The sequence below is a fragment of the Morone saxatilis genome, unplaced genomic scaffold (assembly GCF_004916995.1).
Source record: "Morone saxatilis isolate NCDOM2014 unplaced genomic scaffold, NCSU_SB_2.0 Contig23, whole genome shotgun sequence".
NCBI lineage: Eukaryota > Metazoa > Chordata > Actinopteri > Moronidae > Morone > Morone saxatilis.
The window spans coordinates 22825332-22847448 of NW_023339796.1; the positions used below are offsets into that span (position 1 = coordinate 22825332).

Sequence of the window (22117 nt, forward strand, 5' to 3'; positions counted from 1 at the left end):
GCAAAATCTATACTGATATTGAAAACTTTACAGCTACAATATACTGTCAGCTGTTTGTAGAATTTGGTTGAGGATTTCAAAGCGCCAGTCCTCTCACAGGATTGATTTGTGCAGCTGTGTTCATGTTTATGCAGACAAATTCATTCACGTATTTTATCATGATGCACTCGCTCATTATTTAAGCTACCACAGGCAGCTGTTGCTGTTCCACACCATCAGAAACGCTGCCCCTTTCTTCTCCCCCAAAGACCCCACTATTTTTTGTCAGGCTCACTTTGCAAACAGGGCCCTGGCTCGAGGCTGGAGATGGAGATGGAGGAGGAGGCCGCTGGCAGTTATGGCAGGGGCCCCTGAAGGGGCAAAAACGGTTCCTAAAGAGTGGGAGGCAGGAATTCCACAATCCCAGCCTGCCTGACTGAGGGATCTGCCTGCTAAACATTCAGCTTTTTCTGCTGGCCAAGTGCCCTTTGAAATCCAGCTGCAACTGTGTTGGAAAAAAAAGACAAATAGGAGGGGTGGGTTTTAGAGAAAGCAACAAAAAAGGGAGGGAAAGAGAGGATGAAGGAGAAGAGACAGAAGAGGAAGAGAGAGCAATAGAGGGGTGTGCAGTGTGTGTGTGTGTGTGTGTGTGTGTGTGTGTGAGAAAGTCTGAATGGGCGTGCTCCACCGGGGCCTCACCCCCCGCTGTAAGGGACCTCCACAGATTATCCTTCATCTGAGCTTGTCGGTCTTGACCCCACCGACCCTGAGGCCCGCTCTCTGTCTTCCCCTCTTTCACTCTCTCCCGCTCTGTCTCTCTCTCTCTCTCTCTCTTTCACACACACTTTTCCTCGCTCGCTCATTCGCTTCCCCACACACCCTCATTATTTCCTCTGTGTCACTCACTCTTTCTCTCTTACCTCGCTGCCGCTCACTAACCTCTAGCTCACCCACACCACTGACCCTCCACCACCACACACATCCCCCCCACACACACATATACAACGTGGTTCCTCATGCAAAAGGGGGGGGGGCAATAGGAGAAAATCCAGGCTGATGTGCAGGACAAATGAGGAGGGGAAGAAAGAAGAAAAGGGGAGAAAGAAAGAAGGCATGCTTTTCACCACCACTGGTATAAAATAGAATAGGGGGAGGGAGAAGGGGGGGGTGAATGCAACATGGTGTATATACAGTTCTGCTGGTGTTTGGTTCAAAAGATCTTATTCAGAGTCAGTATTTTATGTATTTAAGGTGTTTCGAATTATTAAATCTTTATATGTGCACTTATTTATTATCCCGTCTCTTCTGTGGATCTGCACGGTATGTTATCTCTGTAAAACCCAGAAGTCATATTTAAAAAAGTATGGAAAGCAGTGTGAAAAAAAACACCCAGTTTCCCAGTTTGTAGATTTAACATGTATCAGTATGGCTCAAATTGTGACATATTTGAATGCAATTAAACACAAAATTGCATAAATACTTGTATTTTTATTCCTGGTATTAGTACAGTGACTTGCACCTACTTTAGTCACATATTAAATTGAACCCAGCATGACTGACCTCTGCAGCCCAAAAAGACATTTTACATGCACACGGTGGTCCTTCTCAGGGAAATTAATTTACTCTTCGATGTATCCAGTAATTTTCCTCTTGCTGAGAACCTTATTACACATCCTAACTGAGCTCTGTAATGATACATATAAACTTCTTCCGCAAACAAAAACATGGGAAAATCCATGTTGTGCGTGACTACGTGGAGGACCCCTTGTTTGCCCACGTGGAGGTAAAAATGGAAAAGCAAGTAGCAGGCCTGCATAAACTGTGAGCGTGAATACGTTAGTGCTCCTTAGGTTTTATTTGCAGAGCTGCAGGTGGATGCTTGGATGACATGACACTGTTTTTCTTGGCCCGGCTGCTGGCCTGCACTTTGTGGATGTGACCTACCTGCTCGGTTTTTTGTTTTTGTTTTTTTGATGTAAAGGCAATATCGTGTGAAAGAAATGACAAATATGAGGAGACACTGAAATCATTATACTCTTCAAAAAGGAACCTGTGTTTTATATCCTAAGAAATAATCATGATGTTCCTATAATTTTCTGAGGTGGCCATTTTTAACCTCTTAGGAATCATTTTGTGCATATTGTGATATTTTTGTATTAATATTAAATATAGAATATTGGCTACATCCAACAAAACTGATGGGAAGCCCTTAATTTGCTCTTATTTAATGCAACATTTTGATCACATTCCATATGGTGTACAGTTTGCCAGTATGGCTTTTGCGGTTTATCCTGAGTTTCAACTAAAAATGAGGGAATTATTTAGCATGGCCAGATAAAAAGACACTGAACATGGATAATACATTTGATTTAAGTCTAAAAGATTATGCTAGTCCATACACTGAGTAGCCAGAAAAATGGCATCATCCAATGCAAAATGACTTTAAATAATCTTTCCTACTTGAAATGTTTTGTAGTATTTTACTTCTGTGTGTTTATTAAATTTGTGGCATAATATTCTTAAATCAGAAGTCTATTTATGTGCTTTTTCTGAGGTTTTAACAATATGAGATGTTGTTGAAAGCTCAGAAAAGTCTAGGAAGTAGATCTTTGAGATGAGATACATTTCTCACACATTCATTATCCAGTTCAGCTGGATAAATGGAAGAGAAAAAATACTGGAAATACCTTACAAAATAGTGTAATTAAGTACGAAAACAACACAAAGTACAGCCTTACAAGTTGCCATGGAGTTGAAGAAAACACATCTGAATTACAGTAAAATGTGGCTTTTTATTTGTCTTGCTGATGTTAATTAAATAATGAGTTCAGCCAGAAAACAATGCTAATTGTTCTGGTGAGAATCACATCATTAAAACCAAATTGACAGCTGTGGTATTTAGAAGTATGGATAATACTGTCTGCGCAGTTAAACTCCTTCTCGCCAGAGGGCGGTAGTTGAAAGCCGGGAGCACACTGGGTACCTGGGTAATCGAGGAAATTCAAGAGAGTCCTCTCCGTAGCTAACAGTAGCTAGCCGGCTAATCTCTTGCACAACGCAGTTGTGTTTATACTATTGTCCGTTTCAATGTCCGTGTCTTTTTGTCCTTTATATTACAGTAATCTTCCAATACGCCGTCAGTGACAACAGTGAGGCAGACACCGACGGACAGGTTTAAATACGCCGGATGTTTGGGACTGTTGCTTTCTCCCAGGATGCTAGCACATAAGCGAGCCAGCTAGCTAGCCAACCTGCTAAAGTAGCCAAATAGCAGCAGTGTCCGGATGCTTTGAACAGCAACGCAGCGGATTTTGGGGAGTTTCTAGTCGGCCTTGCATGATGTCGAGCAACCGGCCACAGCTAAACGCTGGTGGGGCGAGTTCAGTGCCCGGCACAAGTAGCAACAGCACGGGGGGCACCGGGAACACTAACGGCGGCGGGGGCAGCAGCGCAGTCACAAGTAATGGGAACAATTCTGGAAATGTTGTGCCCTCCCGGACGCTGGCAGCAGCCGGCGACGGCGGCTTGTCGGTGCCAACTTTGGCCGCCGTACCGTCGTCCCGGGGCGGGTTTGCTTCCCTGAGCAGACCCTCTGCGTCCTCGGGCAGCAGGAAGAAATCCCTCCATCAAACACCCCTATACAACGGCCTCTTGAACTCATACGAAGATAAAAGCAACGACTTTGTCTGGTTAGTTTTCTCTGCAGTGGGAGCTTTTGAAAATTGTGTTTTTTTTCCCCGTAAACTGTAGTTGCAGGGCATTTTGAAAGCTTCCAGTGTTTCAGAAGTTTGAAAGCTCCAGTTTGACATGCACTTAACACGGCTTTTTGTCTCTTCCAGTCCCATTTGCTTCGAAATGATAGAAGAGGCACACATGACAAAGTGTGGGCACAGTTTTTGGTAAGTGTTGAGTTGTAGCTGAGGCGGTGGGACAGTTGTTTCACAGCCAATGATTTAAAGGATGTTTGAGGACAGTGACACAGAGGCACTTTACACACCAGACCGCCACTCATAAAGACTTTTGCATACAAATATAAGTGTGCACATTTCGTGTATGGATGACGTTTACCTGTCGGGACAGAAGAAGACACAACCTTCTGCTCCTCCACCTGTCCAGCACTTCGCCCAATCACTAAACAAGCCTTTTACATGCAAATGCAAATTATTTCATAGTATTTAGATTGTTTTGGACTTAAAATTTGCCATGAATATGTGTGCATGTAGGATGAGTGATGGCCATGGGCAAACGGGATAGTTGACACTAAAACATTAAGGAAAAACAAGTAAAAAAAGCAACATGAGAATAGAGAAGTCCAACTTGTCTGTGCTTGGTTATACGTGGGCATCTCAGCGCCGTTAAGTTTGGCTTAACTTAATTACCACTAACACACTGCAACAGTGTTCTTCTGTCCTCTCTTCCTTGCACTGCTTCAGTTATTTCCACAGTATTCACTTGTTTCTCCCTCCTGCAGTTTCAAGTGTATCCGCCAGAGTCTGGAGGACAGCAACAGATGTCCCAAGTGCAACTATATTGTTGACAATGTGGATCAGCTTTACCCAAACTTCCTTGGTAGGTATTTGAAATCCAAAGGTTGAGGTTTGTTTATGTCTACGGTGCTGCTCGATATTCTTTTCTGCTGTCTGATGATCAGAACATCATTCTGAAATAGTTTTCTGTCTTGCAGTCAACGAACTGATTCTTAAACAAAAGCAAAGGTCGGAGGAGAAGAGACTAAAGTTAGATCATCCTGTAAGTACGGCACATATTATCCTGTGACTTCTTTGCCTCTCCCACACACTCTTCTTCTCCTCATGCTCACATTGTTAGGAAGCCTGGCTTTTAGGGTCATGACTAAGTGGGAGTCTCCACAAGTTGTAACTGATCAGCATCTCTGACCACCTCCCAGAACGGGTCTAGGTGGCAGGTGTTCCAGGATGTGTTGAGTCCTGACCAGGAGAACTTGGACCTGGCAAATGTCAATCTGATGCTGGAGCTCCTGGTCCAGAAGAAGAAGCAGCTGGAGGCAGTAAGTGAGGGTCTAAGGGCGATTTTCTTTGGTGCCAACCGTTTCCTGTATTTTGCATCTGAATTGTGGCTGCTTAGATTCACACAGAACAATATTCAATAATAAAACAGTGTAGTGCTGATTATTTGAGTCACAGCTGACTCATAACCTGTTGGTCCGTGTTAAAGGAGGAAGATGAGGGTCACTTACTAAATGCAGGATTTACACAGCTTGATAGGGGCTAACTACGCACGACAGTTTAATGAAGTGACCACATGATTATGACAGGGCGGCGTAGGGAGTCCAGGGTATCTGCAGCTCTGGAAAAGTCTTATACAGCACTGAATTCAGTTCACTCACAAATACTTAGAAGTTATTCAAATTGTATAGTTTTTGCCACCAGTAGGCAGTTATCCTGGTGCAACATGCTGGAGGCCGTTCAGTTCTTTTCAGTGGAGTTTGAGTCAGCATCAGACCTGCACCAAACACTGCTGCTACTGCTAGCTTTGCTACAGGAGCTAGGAAGCTACTCTACTCTTAATGGGCAGGTGTTAATTCTATCAAAAACTGCTTTAACTTGGCGGTTGCAATTTTCGAAATGTAATTGATTTAGCCTCTCTCTCTTTTCAGTTGCTTTTCTGAACGCTGCCAGTTGTCATTGTAAAAAATTCTCAGTGCAGTAATAACTTTAATCCGTGTGTCAAACTATGTCAGGGTCCTTGAGTTTGAGGGAACTGGGCCTAGAAAGTCATTTTAGAAGTCATTGAATTGGATGTTTAAGAAGGTGTGGGAAGGCTCTTAATAAATAATTGTGGGCCTTTTACTCTTTTACTTACATGCCAGTGAAAAAGGTATTGGATTCTTTTATGACCTTGTGAATACCACATTTAGAGGTCTTAAAAAGTCAAATTATCACAGGATGTGTTTGGGACCATTAGCATTTATCCTGACAATAAGAAAAGAGAATCTATTTAATAATATAAAAGATCAATCAACGTTTAGGGGGGCAGAGCTCGTCCTGTTACAGAACGAACACTGACGTGTGAATGTCATGCATTAGGTTGTGCAGTAAACACATTCCTGCAGGGAGATGCTTCAGGCAGTGTTTTAGATTTTACTCATGGTTGATGTGGGCACTGCGGCAGTGGATATGTGTGTTTCCTGGATTACACAGACACTGAGTAAAACCTGTTGCACATCACTCTGTCAGAATAGCCTGGAACATCCCCTTTTTGTATTGTTTTTGACAATCCCTCTCATAGGAAAGAGAAGTAAGAGCCGCAACCTATCCTGTTGCCTTGTGTTGTGTCACATCAGCACTGTCTTTGAGTGTCCGCAGGCATAGTGTTTGAAAGTCCCTGACTCGCCTCACATGGGACGAGACATTTGACTGTTTTTCTTTTTTTTTTTAAACCGTAAACACTGTGAACAATTGTTCACATTGTTGAGATTGCCTTCCAGAGGGAGCTCCACCTTTTACCTTTCTCTCCGTCAAACGCATGCTTATCTTTATTGCTGTCTCCTTCACACACAAACACAGGCACGTGTCTCTCTGTTTGGCTGTCATATAAACCACTAGACCAGTAACTGATAGCCTGTTGCACATTTATTGGTAACTGTGTATTTTGTCTGTCGATAAGTAACAAGAAACTGCAAAACAGATAGGTTTGAGTCATGTTCTGGTAAACACTCGCTCCCAGTCTCTCCTTAACTCTTCTTTGTGTGTGTATGTTTATGATATGATGACATCAGCCTGTAGACAGTTTATGATACATTTCACCCACCCTGTCCTTCCTCATAGTTGTTAAATAAACCGTTGTCTCCTTCTTCTTGCTGTGGGTACACAGGGAACAAGACAGTATATATTTGGCAGCTGCACAGCAACATGATGTTGCTTATAGGTCAGACTTCTCCATCTATGGCTTTGGAAAGCACACAGGCTTCAAATCAGTCGTTTACTACAGCAACATGATTGCTTGGTGTGCTCTTGGATGGTAAAATCCACAATGCGCAGTACACCTTTAAAAAGGTTGCCAGATCGTCAGGTATCCCCATGTCTCGCCCTTTGACGCTCCACTTTTTGCAGAAACACACAGGCCTGATAACTCTATGAGGACATCAAATGAAGAGATTGTTTGAGTCAGTATAATACTGGTAGGGATGTTTGAGCAGCATCTTCAAACTGGTAGGGCCATGTCCCTACCTTTTTATACTCACCAACCAAATCATTTGCTAAATCATCTTCTGACTTGTGTGTTGTGGTCATTCATTTTAATATACCAGTTGTGGGTTAGATATTTCAGATCTACATGTAGGGATTGCATTTGGTGGAGGTTTTGGTGGTAATTTGCACATATAGTGTAGCATATATAGTGTCATAACTGCGAGAAGTTTGTGTGAAACAATATTTGGATGGATTTTGAGCAGATCATTTCATCAGAGATGTGTTCTAGTGATATTTTTAGGAACTTTTTAATCAATTCTCTGTCTGTATTACATTTTTCTTAAGTGGTTTTCTTACACCCCTAAAATCAAGAAAGCCTTGTGACCGCCCCGTGAAGTCCCCCGGGTTGGAAACCACTAGTGTACAAGATTAGAAATACTGGCCTTGATTACTCCTTGACACGTTACTCTTTACTCCCTTTGTGAGTGATAATGGTGGTGGAGTTTCATCAAGGACTGAGCCTTTAAGCAAACCCTGATGGAAATATCTGCAGTGGATGCTGCTGCTTACCTTCTCTGCTGTTTGTATTAGTTTAGACCGCACAAAGAAATGGCCAAATAAGAGCATCAGTCCAAAATATGAGTTGACTTCCTGCTCTTGGTTAATTCTGTTATGCCAGACATTCAAAGCATGAGAAACTTGTAGCCACAGTTGTCAAAAATCATCTTCCAACACCCATAAACCCTTGGGTTTGGGATTGTTTCCTGTAGTTGAATTGAATAACATATTTTCTCCTAATAATCTGTGCCTCATTTTCATAATTCTTTCTTCACAACAGCACTTTAGTTTAAATGGAAGCACTAGAGATGGAAAGGGTAGTAGAACTGTACTATAACTTTCATTTTACTTAATTAAATGCCCACGCCAGAAAATACAGAGGAAGATTGCCTCTGGAGGCTAAGTTAGAGTCACCAGTGAATTTGCTGTTGCATTTGCCGTGAAGTCTTCCACAATCTGCTCTGGGTTTAACTTCCTTGCGCATTCATTCTCAGTGTAGAGGAAATATAAGCAGCTCATCTTGTCGCTGGTGGTCTTGTTTGTACATTTAAGGTCATATACAGGAATCCGCTAAAAACTCAACTGTGTGTGTGTGAGATCATAAGCTTTAAAGTGGCTTTTCTAAATCATTTTACTCTTGTTAGCAAAAACAGATGTTAGAAATGGAATGAACACCTATTGGGACTAGAGCTATAGTGTTCAAAATGTTTTCCCCACTGGCGACTAAAAACGTTTTTTATATGACATTATGTCTTTAGAGGATAAGCAGAGTGTCCTGCAGCTTCACTCAGTTGTTTGAGGTTATGCATGTCTGTCTCTCCACTAGGAATCCCAAGCAGCTCAGAGACAAATCCTCATGGAGTTCCTTAAAGAAGCCAGGAGAAACAAGAGAGAGGTACACAAACTGCTCTGTTAGGAACACAGTGCAATTTTCAAGAATAATTTAAAATGGAAAATATTTATGTATTGGAGAAAACTCATACTCGGTACAAATAAAGCACACAAACACACACGAAAACAAAACATGATGTTGTGAAATGATTTTAAAGACGTCCACATGCAGACATATATTAATCTGTTTGTGGTCCTCTCAACAGCAACTGGAGCAGCTACAGAAAGAGCTCAACTTTCTCGAAGAGGACATTAAGCGTGTGGAGGTAAAGTCATGCGTTACCAAACCCCTGTTTACGCTGCGGTATGTTCTAAAAGGAAAGGTAGAGGAGCAGCATGCAGGATTATTAAATCACATGATCTTGTCTATCACAGTTTAAGATAGACAAACATGTTATAACCGTCTTTTTCCAGGAAATGAGCGGGCTGTACTCTCCGATGATGGAGGCCGAGTGTACGGTGCCTAATGTCGAGGCTCCCTCACCAGCACCCAGGTACACCAGTACTGTAAATCATCCAACCAACCACACTCAGCAGATATTTAGTTTTTTGCTTTTTTAATAACTACTATACCTTTATGAAGGAGCCGATAACTAAGCACATGTCTTACTGTATGTATCTGTCTATCTGTTTTTTGTTTGTTTGTTGAGTAGCTGCAGTAGTATTATTGACCCACCAGACTACAGCCAGCCTCCAGGATTTGGTGGAACAACCCAGGTATGTCAGAGAAACACCCATGCTGTGTGACTGATTGCTTTTGAATCCATCTCTAACCCTCTTTGAGATTCACGTCTGTTATTTTTATCGTCTTGCCGGTTGACCTGTCACGATAATTATGTTATCGACTCATCATGCAATATATGGACGTGACTAATCGGTGTTGCCTGATGTGTTTACATGCATGTTTGTTTACATAAGGATGCCACCAACACTCTAGCCAACATCATGCCAGAATAGACAGCAGGATTTTCCTATCATCATTAGACTTGAGAGCAGTGCCTTAATGTTTAATTTAGGATTTTTATGTTCAACGTTTTTTTTCACATTACAATTCCAATGTCTGAATCATTGTATCAGTGGCATAAAGTGGTCTTAAAATGACTATTATTGTTTTTCGCAGTTATTTGTGGGACAATATATCATCCAACAAAAGTACTTATGGTGACAGGCCTACAGAAGTGTTTTCTAACTATTTATTTCCACAGCTTTTATTTGAACGTTTTTTTTATGATAAGGACGTAGGCCATTGTTTTTGCCCTCTTGAGAAAAAGTTTCTCCACTATTTAAAAAATAAAAAATTCACAGACACTGTAATAGTCAGAATGGAAGTAACCCCAAAATTCACAGTAAAACTACTTTGTACTGTACTTTTAAACACTTGGAATTGTTTTGCCAGGGCAAGAGACAGACCTGGTACAACAGCACCCTGGCGTCAAGGAGGAAGAGGCTGACTGCTCATTTTGAGGATCTAGAGCAGTGCTACTTCTCCAACAAAATGTCACGCATCACAGGTACTAAGCAGTTAGTGAACGGTGGCGTGGTTCTCTCACAGTTGTCAGAAATTTGTCTGGAAACATCTGCAGTCAGATATCTGTTGTTCTGATTCTGTACATCATTCGATAAGCCTATAATTGCATGAAGCAAGGACATAAGTATATATGAGGTTGTTATATTGATCTGATAAGAATAAATTGCTGTAAACTGTAACAAGGAACCCCTTCCTCATTCAGTACGGTTATATTTTCCCTCTTTTTCCACAACACACAGTATATAGTCCATGTCCTCACTGCTCCTTGTGAGGAGTATTTGAATAGTGTTTGTCTCTTGTGTACAGATGAGGGCAGGAACCTAAACCAGCTGGATGATTTCATGGAGTGCCTGTCTAAGTTCACCCGCTACAATTCTGTGCGGCCACTCGCCACCCTCTCGTACGCCAGTGACCTCTATAACGGCTCCAGTATTGTCTCCAGGTACAAAAAGGAAAAGGGCAAACTTGTATATCGCTCAGTGTGATTATTAACATTTTGTAAAGAATTGGCTGGGTATATGAGGGTTTTTTTTTTTTTATCAGCCCACTCACTGTTCTGACTTGTGTTTCAGTATTGAGTTTGACCGTGACTGTGACTACTTTGCCATTGCTGGAGTGACCAAGAAGATCAAGGTGTTTGAGTACGGCACAGTGATCCAGGATGCAGTGGACATCCACTACCCTGTTAACGAAATGACCTGCAATTCCAAAATCAGGTAAGGGAAGTCATTTGGGACTTGTGGACATGTTTCAGATCCTACAGTGCCGTGCTGGCAATGGTGCTGATTTCCTTGTAAACCCACGAGAGAAACTGTTTGTCACCCAGATGATATAGGCTAAATCTGCAGCAGCTGACCCCTTGTTTCATCATTTACTAAACAAAATGTATTTTTATTAAGTACATTATGTGATAGAAGTCACCTGTTATTACATATGTCCATAATAGCACAAAGAAGAAAAAAGAACATGTACCCATATTACTTTTATACCAGGGCACAGTGGTGGAAGAAATACTCACATATTTACTCAAAAGTGAGGTCAGTCATTCTGGAGAAAGATATTTGATTGTTGAGTCTCATTTCCTGGTTGTCAAATACCGACACTGTGAGTTATGGAAAATGTGAAACCACCAAAGTGGCTTGGAGCGAGCCACACATCACAAACAGGTGGTGTTTGTGCTCCCAGTTTGCTGGAATCATTCTCCAGAATGACTGACCCCACCTTTTAGGTAAAAGTACCAACACCACTCTGTAAAACTACTCTCCAAGTAAAAGTCATACAAGATTTCACTTAAAGCTGCAGTAGGTCATTTTGATAAAAAATAACTTTTTGTTTTCTTGCTGAAAAAAAAAAATTAGCTACCTCTGGCTCCTCCTAGTGCTCCTAATGGAATTTGCAAGAATCCACGTGGCCTGGACAAAAACAACCAATCGGAGGCGAGAAAGAGAGTTCATTGTTGATTCTCATTCCACGTCGTTAAATATCCATGCTGGTAATGAAACTCAACCATCAGCTGCCTTCTAGCAGAAAACTAAAACACTAAAAAGAACTTCAAAGTTGTACTTTAGTACAATACTTCATTCAACGTACTTGGTTACTTTCCACCACTGCCAGGGGATGAGCTGTACGTTTGTTCAGCTCTCTATAGATCAAACTCTTTCTGTGGCATAGATTTGTAAAAACCCAGGTCAGTAGTCGAAAGAAACGGTAAATGAAGCACTCGTTAAGAATGTGACCAACTGCGTGAACGAGTCTGAAAGTGAAAGTGATCCGAACCTTGTTTGTTGTAGCTGTATCAGCTGGAGCAGCTATCACAAGAACCTTCTGGCCAGCAGTGACTACGAAGGTACTGTCATCCTGTGGGATGGATTCACTGGCCAGAGGTCCAAAGTCTACCAGGTATGATAGATAAGTCTTAGAGCATCACTTTTTCATGATGAGGGCTCTATTTCCATTCTTATTAATACTGTACAATACCGAACTGCACATTTGACTACACTGATTGCTTTCAAGTTTCTATTTGATCAATTATATCTAATAGCATTTTTAAGGTTTCCTCTTCTTTATTTTTCAGGAACATGAAAAAAGGTGTTGGAGTGTTGACTTCAATCTGATGGACCCTAAGCTCTTAGCCTCCGGTTCTGATGATGCTAAAGGTAACTGAGGAATACTACGTCTGAGGGCTTTTCAGACATGAATCCTCCTCTACCTCCCCAACTTCTGTTCCATCCCACTTTTCCCCCCAGTGGAATAGCTGACATGTCTGTGTTTTGTTTCAGTGAAGTTATGGTCAACCAATCTTGACAACTCGGTGGCCAGCATCGAGGCCAAGGCCAATGTCTGCTGTGTAAAATTCAGTCCAACCTCCAGGTATCATCTGGCCTTTGGCTGTGCAGGTAAGGTCAGGATTGGCTTCAGACTTGTGTGGTCTTTGTCCTGTAAAGTCACTGTTGATTACTGATGCAAACAATTGTTGTAATGTGTAGTGTATGAGTAGGCTTACAGGTTATACTTACAGGTTATATACAGGATCTGTCCACAGGGGGAAAAGACATGACAATGTGTCTCTTTTCAGGCAAAGCGTCTTGTTTTTCTCTCGTTGTGATGTATTATTCTCGTTGCACTCTTGACAACACCTCACACCACTGCACTCTTTTCTTGTAGACTACTACATTTCTTTTGTGGTCACACGGACTCTGGTGGTCCAGACGAAACTTCTGAAAACGTCATTCATGACTCTCCCAAAGGAGAAATAAGAATTAGAAATATTCTCTTGTACACAGAACAATCCTTCACGTAGCTAACGCTGTATGAACAGAGCAGCACATGAACTCCAGCGGTGAATTTCCCCCGGCTTATTTACTCCATTCCCTGTGTCTCTGAGGTCCAAGTCCTCTAAGCCTGGAAAATGAAACCTCTCCTTGACCTTGAAGTTGTTGGGTTTGCTGTCTGGAGTAAAGTTAGGACAGTGGAATAAAAGCCAGCAGGCATAATGTAGCATTCATTCAAAAACAGACTTGATGGAGTGTAAGAAACACACATTGCAGCAAATGTCAACAAAGGCATTGCACCATCATTTCACCGTGGCTGCCTGCCTCGGTGGTTCCTGGATATGACTGACACTTGTTTCCAGTTATGAAGGACACCTAGCTCGAGTGTTCTCCCTTGTGAACGCATACCATCTTTTTCTTTGCTTGCAGACCACTGTGTCCACTACTATGATCTACGCAACACTAAGCAGCCAATCATGGTGTTCAAAGGTCACAGGAAGGCAGTGTCCTACGCCAAGTTTGTCAACGGAGAGGAAATAGTTTCTGCGTAAGTCAGTTCAGCCTTGTTTTTAACACTACTGTGCTCAAATTATATTTTCACCTCAGCCAAGGAGGATATGTTTTTGGTGCCGTCTGTCAGCAGGGGTGAATCCCAATCACCGGGCAGATGCACAAAGATAATCTTGACAAATATCTTGAAATGAATATCTTCAAGTTGGGAAGTTTGAGTTAGAATAGTGTGCAAGAGTGCGGGTATAGACCCACTGAGGCTGTAAAGACGGCCCAGTCAGGGGATAAGTCCCCTTGTTAGGCAGGCTGACGTTTAATGTCACTGTCAGCCTCTGTAGTCTCATTTAGCTACTTGTTAGCAATCACGTTAAGGCTTCATATTTCACAGGTGGGCTATTTACTGACAATTTTTATGTTGTAGAACAAAACACGAAAAAGTCCACTGTGCTAAAATGCTAACTCAGTTCCAGGTTATAGGACTCATCCCTGCAGCACTCTATACAAACTCCTTCATGTGAACAGTGACTGATACTAATGCTGACACACATTTATGTTTTCTTCATGGATTTAACAAAAACAACTCAGATTTACATGTTGACAATTGATAATGTTCTGCCGCAGATTATTCAAAAGATATTTGACCCTCACCAAACCTCCAGTTGTTGACTGATTAACACCCTTTAATTGGCAGTTCAACAGACAGTCAGCTGAAGCTGTGGAACGTCAACAAACCCCACTGCCTGCGCTCTTTCAAGGGTCACATCAACGAGAAGAACTTTGTAGGCCTGGCTTCCAATGGAGACTATGTTGCCTGTGGTAAGGATTGTAAATGAATCCGTAACACTGTATGAACTTGATATTTGCTGATGTTTTATCATTCATCCCCCGAGGCAGCCAGCTCCCTGTAACTACACACATACCAAACCTAAAATGATTAGAATGTAAACGTGTGTTTGTCTGCTTGTACAGGCAGTGAAAACAACTCCTTGTACCTATACTACAAAGGACTTTCCAAGACACTGTTAACATTCAAGTTCGACACAGTGAAGAGCGTCCTGGACAAGGACAAGAAGGAGGACGACACCAATGAGTTTGTGAGCGCTGTGTGCTGGAGAGCTCTGCCTGATGGAGTGAGTTCACCTCAGAGTTATACTGTTGTTCATTGTCCATGTGCTGTACTAGAAGGAAGATTACACCAACTGGTTTATTATTGTTGTATTCTCAGAAAATGTTAATGTGCACCACCTCTTGTCAAAATGCTAACATGTTTGAGCTGTGAAAAGACAAATTACACTATAGGAATGAAGCTATTCTTGGCTCACAATACTCATCTTTCCACGTCACGTTTTGTTAAACAAATTGTAATATTGTCACTATGTTGTGTTTTATTAATGATGCTTTGTTTTTCAGGAGTCAAATGTACTGATTGCTGCAAACAGTCAAGGAACAATCAAGGTTTGTTTTTGTTTTTTAACTTGCATATGAATCCTGATGATGTAATAACCACAGGCCCCCTGTGTAAGGTGCTAGATTGCTGTTGTAGTTACATCTAGCAACAATTTCCATGTTTTTGCTTGGAAAATGACTGAAACAATGAACTTATAGTTGCCAATTGATTTTATGACATTGTATTGTGATCTTATACGATAGTAACCTGCTTTTTGTTTTAAAGGCACATCACACAAAGTCAATGTGTAAACCATAGTTTCTAGATGCTTGGAGTACAAAAAGAAATGCCTCACCTTCGTTGTACAGGGTAGCAGCAGTAGCAGTAAGGTCCAAACCTGACGAACAGCGAAATTACTGATAATGGACACCTCAGAGTACAGTATTCCAATTATACCATGGTCAAAGAAAATAAACTGAACACCAATCATTTATATTTTCCTGCATTATGCAGTCAATCAGTCATCACAAGCCATAACTCTGTTTCCCTGGTAACAGCTGACCCATGGGCCACACAGCCTGCGCTTGCAGTGCCTGACATTGTTCACAACTCCAGTAAATAGGACAAACCTTAGATACGACTTGGCAATGAGATGATTTTGATTCACTCAGCTCACTGAACCCTTTGGCTCAGCTGTGTGAGAGGATCGCTTATACAAAGTATCCGTGAAATAAGATATTCAGATTTATTTATTTTTTCATTCATTTATTTCAGCGCATTCATTTAGAACGACGAACAGACATTTCAGTGGGACTACTGTGTAGGTGTTCTATTTCAGGAATTAATGGGGCAATCAGAAGTGCTGTCCTTTTTATACCTTCAGCAATACAGATTATCACATATCAAAGCAGCGGCTGTGCTCATCGGTGACGGCAGCTAGCCACAGATATTATACAGTCTCTGTTTTCTCTCCGCGCAGGTACTTGAGCTCGTCTGAAGGTGCACCACATCTTCAGCGTGCGACAGAACCGCCGTCAGCCTCTCTTTGTTCGGCAGAGGATCAGTCTGATGCAGGGAGAGCCCAGGCTGCCTGCTGAACGAGGATACCCGACAACACTGGGAGAGCTGAAAAGAACTGAAGCTGTCTTCTTTTAATGAGCTCCAAATTTCAGACAGCAGTGAAGACTTTGGAGCAGTGCATCAGTATAGCAGGAGCAGATGCGCTGTCATTTTACTGGGACAAAAAAAAAAAACGAGGACCTAGTTTGGGCACAAATGGAACAAGAGACTTTAGAAAGCATTTTTGTTTCTTTTCAGTAAAGTTATATCTGCTACAATAGAACACCTCTTTATGGTTTTAGGTCAAATCAAAACGTGTACCTTTTTTTTTTTTTTTAATTAAGCTGTCGCTCTCAAGGGTACATCCAGCCAAACGCTACTAGTGATGCATTTTCTCTTTTAAAGGCCAAAGCACAAGACAAACGACATGCAAAAATTGTCTTCACAAGAAGCTTTTAACCCCCCCCATTGTTTGTCACTATTTGCCCCCTTTATGTGTAGTTTTTTGTGTTTTTTCAGATTGAGAGAAAGCTGTTTTAATAAATATGACTTGAATTTCATTCTGTCAAGCGTATCGTCAGTTCCCTTATTGGCTTAAGAGTGTAGAATGAGGTAGTGTACTGGAATCAAGGAAGACCAATGGGTTATGGAAAATGTATTTCTGTCACTATCAGAACTAAATGGGAGTTGACATGTTTGTCTGTAATCAGTGTAACTTGAGGCATTGATCTGCAATGCTACATCAAACTGGATTATTTTTCCACGTGTGTGAGCTGTTTGTTGAAAATGAGAACCTCACAGATTTAGTTCTTTTAAAGTAGCAATGGAATTACTCTTCACATACTGTAGGAACTGAGCTTCAACAACAACTGTGGAGGACTGATCCATGTTGACAACATTGACATCAAGAGGATTTGGTAAACACCGCCAAGATCTACCTATTTTATGATAACTGAGTGAGAGAGGTGTTTTGTATTTGTATAACTGAATAAATTATTTCAAAACAATTTTGTCATGTTTGGGTACATTTTTATTAGATATTTTTGGCACTTCAATGATTCTCTTGACTGAACTTGTAGGACTCAGTAATGTGTTTACGGTCGGTAATGGCTCTCATATGGGGTGTTTGAGCCTTGTGTGAAATGGTAATCTGTTAAATCTTCAGTCTCCCAGAACACGTCCGTATTAGCCGAAACGCCAGAGAGCCATTAAATGTCATCTCAACCCCGCGGCTGTTCAGCTTCATGTGTGAAACCTTTTACCGCAAGATGCTTCCATTGTGGCTCCGAGTTCCTCAGGAAATTTCATGCAGTCTTCTGTAATGTTTGGGAAAACAAAGGATCATTGGTCTCAACGGGGACGCAACTTCATGCAAATTTTTTCTTCTTTGAATAAAATGTTTATTTATACTTGCACATTTGAATTAAACACAGCTCCATTGTCAGGGGGGACATAAACTGTTTGCAGCTCTGCAAACAAACATGGACACAGAGAGAAGAGTCTAAAAATAAATCAATAAATAAAATAAAAACAAAAAAGAAACATGTTAGTTTTGGCCAAATTCACAACTAAGTCAGGAGTTAGGCTGTTATTTCTTCCATTAACCTGCCTTGCCATTGATGTAGGCAGTGGCTTGAGCCAAAATAAAGTTATCATTTTGTTCTCACCACCAATAAAAGGATATGTAGCAAATAAACCTTTCCCTTTTCCATAACTTCATGAGAAATGCAGATTCTGAACTGTGAACTCAAAGTTTTACAGAGAAATGTTGAACAGAATAACAATCAAGGCTCGGAATTGGCATGGCGTGTTTGCCTGTGGATTTGTTTACAGGAACTTCATAATAAGTGTTCATTTACACACACACACACACACACACACATTTGTTTGTTCATCAATTAAGACCTCAAGGTTGTACCAGTAATTAATATCCTGTTTGCTATGAACCGTACGTAACATTTAATTATTTCTTCAGTACCTTCTGGGGATGGTAGCAGCTCAGTCAGTAGGGACTTGGACCATAGTATGGAGTGTGCACTGGTAGCTAGTGAGGTGCCCTTTAGCGAAGTACCAAGCCTCTATCAGCTCCCAGGCTGGTGTTACATGTGTGGTATCTGAAGGCTTATACATTTAAATTACATTTTGTTATAAGTTCAAATGATTTTGTTAACATATGCAGTGTTAGTAGTTCATGAGGTTCAACGACGTAATTCTGACTCAATACTGTTTAGGTTAGGGGCCTCTCAATGGCCTCTGACCGCTACCTTGAAAACCCCCATCTCCCTCTTTTTACCTCTCATATCTGTATTAGAACCAGATGTTTCTTTTCTATCTTTTTGAGTAAACAACAGACCTATACAAACCTATGTTCAGTGCAAAATAGACGGAGTTGTTCATTTGGCTGGATGCTCTCCAAGCTCCCGTGGTGCTTGTATGATGCTGAACTTTTTGTAATAAACCTTTATATATACAATCAAGACGGTGTCAGCGGACTTCTCTTCAACACATCTTCACATCATTGCTACTTAATATACTACACATGGCAGCCCATCTCTCCACATTTGCATGTCTATAAGCCTTGTGTGTGTGTGTGTGTGTGAGTGAAAAAATATTTTTTGAATTTAAAATGAATCTTTAAAAACCCTTTCCAACTCATTTGTTAACCATTTTGAGCATGTCTGTTTATAATTGAGTCATGTCCAAATGGCTATGGCTAATGGACTGGTTGCACAGCAGACATTTGGACTCGTCACAGCAGGAAAAACAGGTGGAATTAAAAACAGTACCAGACAGCTCTGTTCCATTAAGTGTTCCAGTGACAGTGAACCAGCCCGGCTACATTCACACTGCAAGCCTCAGCGCTCAATTCTGATTTATTGCTCAGATCAGATTTTTTTGTTTGGCTCTTCACATTACTTTTTAATAGTGGCCTATATGAGATACCAGTGTGAACAGGTCACGGTCATGAAGTGACTCACATGATGAATGTCTAGACTGATGTAAAAGTAACATGCATTCTGATATCATTGGTCACATTGCAATCTGACCTACAATCTGATTTGGAGCCTATATGAAAGTGGCACAAATCAGAATTGAATACATCTGATTCCATGTGATTTGTGCTGTTCACACTATCATGAAAAAGTCAGATCTGAGTCACATATGAGCAAAAAAATCTTATTTGGGTCAACTTGGCCTGCAGTGCGAACGCGGCCAAAAGCAGGACCTCCCTTAAGTGGAATGCAGCAATCATCAATTCATCTGCAAGTCTCCTGTTCTGCACAGGAGCAGCTAGTTGTTACGAGCTGAGTGCTCTGGGTTCACTTCATACTTTGTTAATTGTTTAATGGTGCTTGGTAAGGCACTATCAGTAAAATATGACTCTTCAATAACATCTAGTGGCAGCTGTAGGAAACATATTGTTTCACTTTCATTGTTTGAGAAAGGCAAGCAGTGCTACAGTCATCACTCCTTTTGTCTTACCGATCAGACAGGTCCTTCTAGTACGGGAGCCCATTTCTGCAAATGTGACAGGGGAAAACATATTCTGTACATTGTTATAATGAGAAACTTTATGAAAATATTGACTTAGCATCACAGTCATTATTTTGAGATGATAAGTCAATATTTTTTACTTTACTACTTATTTTTACCTATGTCAAAAGGAGATTTTATCTCTCAATTCAATAATAACTTGTTTTGTGAAGTGAAAATTATAATATTATAATATAGTTAGTAAAAGCAATGTCATGATTATAACTCCTAAATGACTTTAGGCTTTTATTTAATTTTTTTTTTTTCACCTTCTCCATTTATTTTCTGGCGGGAATCCGTAGAGACAACTGGAGTGGGGGGGGAGATCGGGAACAAAACATGGAACCACTGTTTTCTCAGCAGCGACGGAATGTTTTAGCAGACGGACCACGGACAAGTAGCTAGTGAGCGGCCGTTGGAAACAAACCCAGACTCAAGTTCTTATGTCCCCCAGTTCAGTCTGCTTCCACTGTGACTGAGACTTTCGTGTTGAAGATGGGAGTACCGAAGTTTTACCGATGGATTTCGGAGCGCTATCCCTGTCTGAGTGAAGTTGTGAAGGAGCACCAGGTATGAAACCAGGGCTGAACAGCGTTAGCTTCACAACCCGCTGCCGCTGCTAGCCGCGGCGTTAGCTCAGCTAGCTGCTGGCTACCAGCGAGCTAAGTGAAGCGGGCCGAACAACTTTTATTCCGCCTAGCTTACCAACGTTTTACCCGTCGACAGCACAGCTCTCTTGTTGCTAAACACTTTGCACTCCGTTATTTATCACAACATGTGCTTCTGTGTTATTTACCAAATCCCGAGACTAACTATTAGCTTTCCATGTTGGTCTTCTACCTGCAAGTCACACATTTTAACGTTGAACAGATCAAAGTGAACGTAACTTAGTGACTGTGTTACCACCCGGTAGTTTGGGTCTTTGTTGGGCAACAGCACTCTGACCAATTATAACCCTCACAGCCAGCCAGCTTACAGCCACCGTGCTCCAGTCTTTAAGTTGGTTCAAACGCAGCAATTGTGTCGTAAACCTGTAGTTGAACCATTTTTAGTTAACCTTACATTACTTATGCTACTTATTTAGGCTACTTGGGCTCTCTGGAGTGGACTTTAGTGACCTAGTGTTCCTGTAATAAGGAAGATAGTATTTCAGTGCTTGAGCAGCAGTTTCATCAGCTGCTCGTTGCTCAGTGTCACTCTCATTGCATAACACTGCTTTCATATGTGCGTTAGGTTAGCACAATCAAAAGGACCGTTTTATATTTGATACCAGCTGGTGTGGAAACTGTGTTGTATGACCTTCTGATACTTACGGTCAATCCACAGAAACCTTTTCCAACAGGCAAACTGTGGATGTCATGGATACGGGTGGAGGAGCAGAATTGTTTTGGTCAGGGTTCCCACACGTCTTGCAAAACGTGGACATTTACAGACGAGTCATTGAAACACCTGGAGGGGGATTCAAATGACCAAACATCCTGCAAATAGTCTACGTTGTCCTGGAAATGTTTGTATTTGATCCCCTCACTCAGATCGCCTAGGCAAACATAGGTGTAACTGTTGTTTGAAACTCAAGCCTTTGCTTGGATAAACTGCGTGACACTTCAGAGCGGGTTCACCAGATGCAATGTGGAACTCACTTGCAGTGATCTTTTCGGGAATGAGTATATTTTATTATTATTTCTCCTTAAGCTGAACAATTCTACATACATACAGCCTTAGTGATAACATTACTGCTGCTGTGGTTGATAATGTGATGATATACATGCACAGCGGTGTTAATTGTACGTGTAATGAACAATTTAACTTTCTGTCAAATTGTATAAACTCTACCTGATTTGAACTGTTACTTATGGGCTTTGACCAAATTAATGTGATCAATTTGCCTGAAACCACAGTTTAATATGGCCGTTGGTAAGCAAGCTGTGTCCTGTATTGTCATATAAAAGTCTGTGAAAATGTCCTGGGAAATGATTTGTTCAGAGGAGTGGGAACCCTGTTGGTGACTGACAAAGATGAGTTGGCCCTTTCACTTATGGCTCCCACAGTCTGTCATGTGACGACCCCCTCGGTATGTGCAAACAATACAGAAACCTTTCTATTGTAGAGAGATGTTTTCCAGACAGTCAAGGCATTAATAGACTTTACAAGCTGCTCATTTGACAGGAGTGTTGCAGAATATATGTGCAACTGATTAGGACTACACAATTAATTGGGATATTATTAAAATGGCAATGTGGCCAGCTGCATATGTTTGCTGCTCCAGTTTTGTTTTTGTTTTTGATAAAGGTAGTATGTGTGAGAAAGCAGCATTGTGATGAAATCCTGTAGTGCTGCAGAGTTGCCCTGGTCTACAGATGTTGTTCTCCAGATGTAAAATAACATGTTCGTTTGGTACAGACCTCAACAAAAGTCACATCAGGATTTATAGGGATGCATTAATATATGCCTTGTTGACTAACATCGGCCTATTGGTAAATAAGATTGCATTCACTGCTTACAGCGGCCGGTGTTTATCTGTTGTGTCAGTTTTGCATTGGCTGAAGGTTTTGTTGGTTTTTTCCTACTTGGATATTGGAGAAATGATCTCTTCCATTTTCCAGCACTGGCACAAATGTCCCACAAATACATGCACCAGCACAAAAGGTGGAAAAAGAACAAAAAACCCCTCAGTATGAACATTGGCCACATTGTTATTTTAAACATCGGTATCAGCCCAGAATCGTGATCA

The 22117-nt window shown here is 41.3% G+C and overlaps 1 protein-coding gene across 1 annotated transcript; it reads left to right on the forward strand.

The window, feature by feature from the left end:
• Nucleotides 1-2972: 2972 nt before the first annotated feature.
• Nucleotides 2973-16853, forward strand: cop1 (COP1 E3 ubiquitin ligase). Its single transcript, XM_035670984.1, has 20 exons — nucleotides 2973-3668; nucleotides 3819-3878; nucleotides 4451-4548; nucleotides 4664-4728; nucleotides 4886-5005; nucleotides 8533-8601; nucleotides 8804-8863; nucleotides 9012-9091; nucleotides 9251-9314; nucleotides 9994-10108; nucleotides 10432-10567; nucleotides 10698-10841; nucleotides 11916-12024; nucleotides 12200-12281; nucleotides 12405-12521; nucleotides 13326-13443; nucleotides 14098-14222; nucleotides 14376-14536; nucleotides 14817-14861; nucleotides 15773-16853. The coding sequence occupies exons 1-20, from the start codon at nucleotides 3316-3318 to the stop codon at nucleotides 15788-15790; spliced, it is 2139 nt and encodes a 712-aa protein (XP_035526877.1). The 5' UTR covers nucleotides 2973-3315; the 3' UTR covers nucleotides 15791-16853.
• Nucleotides 16854-22117: the final 5264 nt, after the last annotated feature.